Below are 9728 nucleotides of genomic sequence, written 5' to 3'. Positions count from 1 at the left end.
AGGAAGGAGAGAGGGAAGAAAAAAGGAAAGAAGGAAGGAGGGAAGAAGGACAGATGGAACGAAGGAAGGAAAGAAGACAGGCAGGACAGATGGAAGGAAGAAGGGAAGAAAAGAAGGAAGGAAGGACAGTGGGCCGGATTGGACCACTTGTTGGACCAGCTCTGGCCCGCGGGCCTCATGTTTAACACCTCTGCTTTAGAAGAAAAAAAAAGTCGGAACTTTATTGTGAAAGGCTGCCTGTAGTCACATGACCGGAACATAACACAACGTGGTTCCTGCTTCAACACGCTGCCTCCTGAAACACCAACAAGAAACCTGCTAAAGCTGCTGAAGCTGCTAAAAGAGATAAAAACATAAAACATGCCGAAAGCAAAGAAGTCCGGGAAGAGAAAGAAGTTCGACTATAACCAGGACCGGAAGAAGATGAAGAAACAATACATTAAGAAATGTAACCCGAGAATAGAGAAGTAAGTACAAGATATGATAGCATGGGAGCTAATGAGAGCTAATAGTACTGTAGTATTATGAGTGACGTAGTTAAAGTATTATAGTGAAAGTACTGCAGTATTATGAGCGATGTAGTATGCAGTATTACAGTAAAAGTACTGCAGTATTATGAGCGATGTAGTATGCAGTATTACAGTAAAAGTACTGCAGTATTACAGTAAAAGTACTGCAGTATTATGAGTGATGTAGTATGTAGTATTACAGTAAAAGTACTGCAGTATTATGAGTGATGTAGTATGCAGTATTACAGTAAAGTACTGCAGTATTATAGTGATGTAGTATGCAGTATTACAGTAAAAGTACTGCAGTATTATGAGTGATGTAGTATGCAGTATTACAGTAAAAGTACTGCAGTATTATGAGTGATGTAGTATGCAGTATTACAGTAAAAGTACTGCAGTATTATAGTGATGTAGTATGCAGTATTACAGTAAAAGTACTGCAGTATTATGAGTGATGTAGTATGCAGTATTACAGTAAAAGTACTGCAGTATTATAGTGATGTAGTACTGCAGTATTACAGTAAAAGTACTGCAGTATTATGAGTGATGTAGTATGCAGTATTACAGTAAAAGTACTGCAGTATTATAATGATGTAGTATGCAGTATTACAGTAAAGTACTGCAGTATTATGAGCGATGTAGTATGCAGTATTACAGTAAAGTACTGCAGTATTATGAGCGATGTAGTATGCAGTATTACAGTAAAGTACTGCAGTATTATAGTGATGTAGTATGCAGTATTACAGTAAAAGTACTGCAGTATTATAATGATGTAGTATGCAGTATTACAGTAAAGTACTGCAGTATTATGAGCGATGTAGTATGCAGTATTACAGTAAAGTACTGCAGTATTATGAGTGATGTAGTATGCAGTATTACAGTAAAGTACTGCAGTATTATAGTGATGTAGTATGCAGTATTACAGTAAAGTACTGCAGTATTATGAGTGATGTAGTATGCAGTATTACAGTAAAGTACTGCAGTATTATGAGCGATGTAGTATGCAGTATTACAGTAAAGTACTGCAGTATTATAGTGATGTAGTATGCAGTATTACAGTAAAAGTACTGCAGTATTATAATGATGTAGTATGCAGTATTACAGTAAAGTACTGCAGTATTATGAGCGATGTAGTATGCAGTATTACAGTAAAGTACTGCAGTATTATGAGCGATGTAGTATGCAGTATTATAGTAAAAGTACTGCAGTATTATGAGCGATGTAGTATGCAGTATTACAGTAAAAGTACTGCAGTATTATAGTGATGTAGTATTCAGTATTACAGTAAAAGTACTGCAGTATTATGAGCGATGTAGTATGCAGTATTACAGTAAAAGTACTGCAGTATTATAGTGATGTAGTATGCAGTATTACAGTAAAAGTACTGCAGTATTATAATGATGTAGTATGCAGTATTACAGTAAAGTACTGCAGTATTATGAGTGATGTAGTATGCAGTATTACAGTAAAAGTACTGCAGTATTATAATGATGTAGTATGCAGTATTACAGTAAAGTACTGCAGTATTATGAGCGATGTAGTATGCTGTATTATAGTAAAAGTACTGCAGTATTATGAGCGATGTAGTATGCAGTATTACAGTAAAAGTACTGCAGTATTATAGTGATGTAGTATGCAGTATTACAGTAAAAGTACTGCAGTATTATAGTGATGTAGTATTCAGTATTACAGTAAAAGTACTGCAGTATTATGAGCGATGTAGTATGCAGTATTATAGTAAAAGTACTGCAGTATTATGAGCGATGTAGTATGCAGTATTACAGTAAAAGTACTGCAGTATTATAGTGATGTAGTATGCAGTATTACAGTAAAAGTACTGCAGTATTATAGTGATGTTGTATGCAGTATTACAGTAAAAGTACTGCAGTATTATAGTGATGTAGTATGCAGTATTACAGTAAAAGTACTGCAGTATTATAGTGATGTAGTATGCAGTATTACAGTAAAAGTACTGCAGTATTATGAGTGATGTAGTATGCAGTATTACAGTAAAAGTACTGCAGTATTATAGTGATGTAGTATGCAGTATTACAGTAAAAGTACTGCAGTATTATAGTGATGTAGTATGCAGTATTACAGTAAAAGTACTGCAGTATTATGAGTGATGTAGTATGCAGTATTACAGTAAAAGTACTGCAGTATTATAGTGATGTAGTATGCAGTATTACAGTAAAAGTACTGCAGTATTATAGTGATGTAGTATGCAGTATTACAGTAAAAGTACTGCAGTATTATGAGTGATGTAGTATGCAGTATTACAGTAAAAGTACTGCAGTATTATAGTGATGTAGTATGCAGTATTACAGTAAAAGTATTGCAGTATTATAGTGATGTAGTATGCAGTATTACAGTAAAAGTACTGCAGTATTATGAGCGATGTAGTATGCAGTATTACAGTAAAAGTACTGCAGTATTATGAGTGATGTAGTATGCAGTATTACAGTAAAAGTACTGCAGTATTATGAGTGATGTAGTATGCAGTATTACAGTAAAAGTACTGCAGTATTATGAGCGATGTAGTATGCAGTATTACAGTAAAAGTACTGCAGTATTATGAGCGATGTAGTATGCAGTATTACAGTAAAAGTACTGCAGTATTATGAGTGATGTAGTATGCAGTATTACAGTAAAAGTACTGCAGTATTATGAGTGATGTAGTATGCAGTATTACAGTAAAAGTACTGCAGTATTATAGTGATGTAGTATGCAGTATTACAGTAAAGTACTGCAGTATTATGAGTGATGTAGTATGCAGTATTACAGTAAAAGTACTGCAGTATTATAGTGATGTAGTATGCAGTATTACAGTAAAGTACTGCAGTATTATAGTGATGTAGTATGCAGTATTACAGTAAAGTACTGCAGTATTATAGTGATGTAGTATGCAGTATTACAGTAAAAGTACTGCAGTATTATGAGTGATGTAGTATGCAGTATTACAGTAAAAGTACTGCAGTATTATAGTGATGTAGTATGCAGTATTACAGTAAAAGTACTGCAGTATTATGAGTGATGTAGTATGCAGTATTACAGTAAAAGTACTGCAGTATTATAGTGATGTAGTATGCAGTATTACAGTAAAAGTACTGCAGTATTATAGTGATGTAGTATGCAGTATTACAGTAAAAGTACTGCAGTATTATGAGTGATGTAGTATGCAGTATTACAGTAAAGTACTGCAGTATTATAGTGATGTAGTATGCAGTATTACAGTAAAAGTACTGCAGTATTATGAGTGATGTAGTATGCAGTATTACAGTAAAGTACTGCAGTATTATAGTGATGTAGTATGCAGTATTACAGTAAAGTACTGCAGTATTATGAGTGATGTAGTATGCAGTATTACAGTAAAGTAGTGGTTTGGTCCTCTGACTGATATATTATTATTATGACATCATTAGATTATTAATAGTGAAGCATCAGTGTTAGAGCAGCATGTTACTGTTGTAGCTGCTGGAGGTGGAGCTAGTTTACACTACTTTATATACAGTTAGCTAGTTTAGTCCAGTGGTTCCCAACCTAGGGGTGGGGCCCCTCCAAAGGGTCAGCAGATAAATGTGAGGGGTGGTGAGATGATTAATGGGAGAGGAAAGAAGAAAAAGTTTAAATGGGACAATTTGGTCAGTTATTTGACACTAAAATCCTTTGTGACTTTTCATTGGAGCTTCAGGTTTGTTTTGACCTGCTGCAGAAACTCTGCTGTGTGTTCGTGTCTCTAACTGGTTTCTAACTGGTTTCTAACTGGTTTCTTCTCACAGTTCACATCTCCGAAATGCTTGGGACGACAAGAAGTCGACGGCCAGGAACTTGCAGGCGATGGGTCTGGCTTTTGATCCGAACCGAGCTCTGCCAATTAAGAAACCGAGAGTAAGTCACTGCTGAAGGTTTGAGTCTGATTTAAAGTACTTTAATTTAGCCAGTAAGGTCCAATGGATGGAGAAGTCCAAACCACAACTATAACAACATTGACAGTGGAAAACAATATCATTGGATCACTTTCAGAGAAACACTGACAGCCAATCAAAAGCCTCGATACAAACCATTCAGCAGCCTGATATTTACAATAAAACTTCAAAACCTCCAAATATCATCTTAATTTTACAGAAACTGACTGATGACTTTATTTACTTTAATGCAGTTTTGCTCCTAATACAGATAGCGTGCATCACCTGTCAGATAATAACATGTGAGAATTAGAAAGATTAGAAAAATATCAAAATGGTAAAAAATACAACAGTAGATAAACACTACAATTAAGGACATGATGTCACTTCATTAATAAATACTTTATCTAATACAACACTAGAAATAAGACAGTGTTAATGATCACTAGGCCAAACACAGGCTCCAAAAGATTTAGGAAAAAGACTCAAGAAAAGTACATTTTGAGATATGTATTAACACCCAGCTGTAGAATAACTACTAATAAATAATTAGGGTGGGTATTTATCTTCCAAATATAGTATTTTCCATATCTGTCCTTTACTAATAAACATCACAATGAGAAGTTACAACATAACATCGAGCAGCAGTTCATCATTAAATCACTATAGTCATTAACAGAGCTGTTAATTATTATTTACACTCAATGATAAAAAAAATAAAACAACCCTACATTGTTAAGAAGACTTGTAGATGTACGTCTAGTTAAAACAAAGTTACTCTATTTTAACTTTAGTTTTAAGAAGCATAGAAACTCCTTTTTAAAGTCATCATTTTATCCAACAAGTCAGGTTGTAATATGTTGTAGTTTCTCTTTGAGTCATAGATAGATAGATAGATAGATAGATATATAGGTAGATGGATAGATAGATAGATAGATAGATAGATAGATAGATAGATAGATAGATAGATAGATAGATAGGTAGATAGGTAGATGCATAGATGGGTAGATGGGTAGATAGATAGATAGGTAGGTAGATATATAGGTAGATGGATAGGTAGATAGATAGATAGGTAGATGGATAGATAGATAGATAGATAGGTAGATGGATAGATAGATAGATAGATAGATAGATAGATAGATAGATAGGTAGGTAGATAGGTAGGTAGATAGATAGATAGATAGATAGATAGGTAGGTAGATAGGTAGATAGATAGATAGATAGATAGATAGATAGGTAGGTAGATAGATAGGTAGATGGATAGATGGGTAGATGGGTAGATAGATAGATAGGTAGGTAGATATATAGGTAGGTAGATAGGTAGATAGATAGATAGGTAGATGGATAGATAGGTAGATGGATAGATGGGTAGATGGATAGATGGGTAGGTAGATAGGTAGATAGATAGATAGATAGATAGATAGATAGATAGATGATAGATAGATGGTAGATAGATAGATAGATAGATAGATAGATAGATAGATAGATAGATAGATAGATAGATAGATAGATAGATAGATAGATAGATAGATAGATAGATAGATAGATAGATACTTTATTGATCCCAAGCTGGGAAATTACAGTGTAGCAGCAGCATTACATGGACACATAGTGGCGATACATATACTACGATATACTAAATAGTCAGCAGGGGGCGACAGAGTGTTGAGAAACCAGCAGCCAAATATCCACCTGAAGGAAAAGAATCGTGACATAAGAGATGAAACTGCTGCAGGAAGTTTCTGGATATCACAGAAATAAAATAGTTATGACTCTGATGTCTCTGTTATGAATTCTGCTGCAGTGGAAAAGCAGAATAAGCTCAGATAATGTCTATTTATTGTCTACAACCCAAAAATAATCAGTAATAAAAAGATCAAAACAATGAAGTGATGATAAAAATAGTTGATTAATGTTCTGTTGATTGTTTGCTGCTTTAAATAGCATCAAACAGTGATGGAAAATAAGTACATTTACTCATAATACTGCAGTACTTTTACCGTAATACTGCATACTACATCACTCATAATACTGCAGTACTTTACTGTAATACTGCATACTACATCACTATAATACTGCAGTACTTTTACTGTAATACTGCATACTACATCGCTCATAATACTGCAGTACTTTTACTGTAATACTGCACACTACATCGCTCATAATACTGCAGTACTTTTACTGTAATACTGCATACTACATCGCTCATAATACTGCAGTACTTTTACTATAATACTGCACACTACATCGCTCATAATACTGCAGTACTTTTACTGTAATACTGCATACTACATCACTCATAATACTGCAGTACTTTTACTGTAATACTGCAGTACTTTTACTGTAATACTGCATACTACATCGCTCATAATACTGCAGTACTTTTACTGTAATACTGCATACTACATCGCTCATAATACTGCAGTACTTTTACTGTAATACTGCATACTACATCACTCATAATACTGCAGTACTTTTACTGTAATACTGCATACTACATCGCTCATAATACTGCAGTACTTTTACTGTAATACTGCATACTACATCGCTCATAATACTGCAGTACTTTTACTGTAATACTGCATACTACATCACTCAATACTGCAGTACTTTTACTGTAATACTGCATACTACATCGCTCATAATACTGCAGTACTTTTACTGTAATACTGCATACTACATCACTCATAATACTGCAGTACTTTTACTGTAATACTGCATACTACATCACTCAATACTGCAGTACTTTTACCGTAATACTGCATACTACATCGCTCATAATACTGCAGTACTTTTACTGTAATACTGCATACTACATCGCTCATAATACTGCAGTACTTTCACTGTAATACTGCATACTACATCACTATAATACTGCAGTACTTTTACTGTAATACTGCATACTACATCACTCATAATACTGCAGTACTTTTACTGTAATACTGCATACTACATCACTATAATACTGCAGTACTTTTACTGTAATACTACATCATGAATCTTAACAGCATCAGTAACATATTGTCCCTGATATAGATTCTTTGTATTTTTAGATCTATAAACTATTTTAGTTTCCAGTCTGCTTTCACAGTTTCAGCCGGAGGTTAATCAGACTTGATCTCATCAGGCTGCTGTTTGTTTTCCAGCAGCTTCAGACAAGCTTTCATTGTGTTAACTTGTGACAGCGTGTGGCCCACAAATGATTTATTTATTATTTTTTGTCTCCTCTGGGCTCGTAAATCGAAGCCTCTGTTTGTCTCTTGGATTTATGTCACAAGTGGGAAAAACCCAACATGTTACGTAGGACCATGGGTTTCCATTTCCAGTAATTCTTAGTAAAGTCCGACATATTTAAAACTCTGCGGTTATAACATCCGCTGAGATAAACACCATTAGGACTGTATGAAATTACATTTTCACGCATCCTTCAACTTAAAAAATGAATCTATTTTTTTATGAATGTGTCCTCGGGGAAGGACGAGGTTGATCACAAGGCTTATTCACACTTCAAAGATTCAACAGAGAGCAGATTCAAAGTTTTTACTCCTTTTTATTCTGAGAAAACGCGTGTAGCTAACGGAAATTATTCGAGCTCAAGTCGGCAGCAGCACGCTATGACTAAAATGTTTATTTTTTATTTTTTGTGAATTGTTTTTATTCTGTTTTATTTCAGAGAAGAAAGAATATGTAGACCTTATTAAAAACTTGTATAAATCTACATTCGTCGATGATGTCATGCTTTATATAACTTGCCTATCGATTGTTTTTAAGCTCAATAAACACAGATAATATTTGACCTGATTATTTTACCATTTGTCCAGGATTTGAAAATCCTGAACACACGGACTAGCAGCAGGTTTTTGTTGTTGTTGTTGTTTATAATGGGTTTTTCTTTTTTCTTATTCTCTCGTGCAGCTCCTCGGTGGTGAAGGCAACACGACCAAAGCTCCTGTCGGCATCGTGACCAAACCCTACGTCCTCAACCGTAAGTTTCTTTTAGCATTTAGAGCATTTAATTTAATATAATAGGTGCTCTCTTCTCTCTCACTATATGATCTCAAGTTAAGTTAATTGCAGATTAATTGTTATTTTAAGAACAAAAGGCCAAATACTCACTGGTTCCATCTTCATAAATGTGAGGATTTTATTCATTTCGTTGTCATATATGATACTAAACTCAATATTTTAGAGGATTTTTGAATTGCAGGTCGAATAAAACAAACAATTTGAATATATTTCCTTGGGATTAATTGATATTGAAAATAATTTATAGCTTTGGTTTGCTTAAACTCCTCAGGTTTTCTTTTGGGTTATTTCACAAATGAACATCATACTGCATTGAAGAAGGCTTTAAACTAGCGATTGAGACCATAAACACATTTTGAAAACGTTTACTGAGGTTAGAAATCAAGTGAGAAGTTGGTGAATTCTCCATTGACTTGTATAGAGACGGAAGTCCTTTTGACACCAAAACGGTCGCCCCCTGGTGGCCTTTTGATAGAATGCAGTTTTAAGTTACTTCCACGTTGGCCTCATTTCAGAGGACCAGAACTCCCCGCCTGATATCGCCCAGCCTTACTCCCAACTATACTGTATTTCATCAAATTAATGTAAAACTAGGAGTTAGGGTTAGGCACCATCATGAAACCAAAACACATGAATTTCTCCATTTTTCTCCAAGACAAATGATTCCCAGAGCAGATACGTTGCTAAAGCAGTTTAATTTAAACTCAAGGGGATTATCTGCAGACTGTAGCACATCTGTCTGGTGGAGCTCTTCATCCTCCTGGTGCGTCACAGCTAATATTAACAGCTTTCTCCTCCTTTTTGTTTTGTGCTCTCTCAACTGTAAACATCACAAATTCACACGTCAAAGTCCATCAGAATTTAAACTGAACTGTGTGACATCAGGCCTGTGTTTTTACTCTGCTTTCACTAAATGTCACAACTCTGAAAGTCGCCTTTTTTCTTTTATACAAAGGCTGTTTCCAAGGATCTTTTCCCATTATCCAGCTGAATAGTTGATGTGATTGCAGCCTAATTTGAATGAAAGCATGTTTTTTTTTTGTCGGCCTTCGGTTGCAGCTGCTCTGCTTTTCTTCCCTGAATGACTTTTATTCCTTCAGTGTAGCAGCGCGACGTCTAAAGCTCTGAAAACAATGATTTGTGTCGACAGTTATTACACAAAGATTTACTGAGATGATTTGCATATTTTTATTTTGTGTGCTGTTGTTTTTACCTCCAAAAATTAAAGAAGGGATAGAGGAAGAATTCATTTAACTCTACTGTTGTCCTCAAGTCGAGGGAGGAGGGA

The 9728-nt window shown here is 34.8% G+C and overlaps 1 protein-coding gene across 1 annotated transcript in view; it reads left to right on the top strand.

The window, feature by feature from the left end:
• Positions 1–279: 279 nt before the first annotated feature.
• The window catches only part of nop16 (NOP16 nucleolar protein homolog (yeast)), a 13288-nt gene continuing 3839 nt past the window's right edge, over positions 280–9728 (top strand). The window contains exons 1-3 of the mRNA XM_062433386.1: positions 280–467; positions 4289–4397; positions 8330–8399. Coding sequence (XP_062289370.1) covers positions 361–467; positions 4289–4397; positions 8330–8399 — 286 coding nt within the window. The 5' untranslated portion in view covers positions 280–360. The remainder of the gene's footprint in view (positions 468–4288; positions 4398–8329; positions 8400–9728) is intronic.

The sequence above is a fragment of the Scomber scombrus genome, chromosome 14, assembly GCF_963691925.1.
Source record: "Scomber scombrus chromosome 14, fScoSco1.1, whole genome shotgun sequence".
Lineage (NCBI taxonomy): Eukaryota > Metazoa > Chordata > Actinopteri > Scombriformes > Scombridae > Scomber > Scomber scombrus.
The sequence above is the reverse complement of the archived record's forward strand: the minus strand, read 5'-3'. Positions and strand labels throughout refer to the sequence as shown.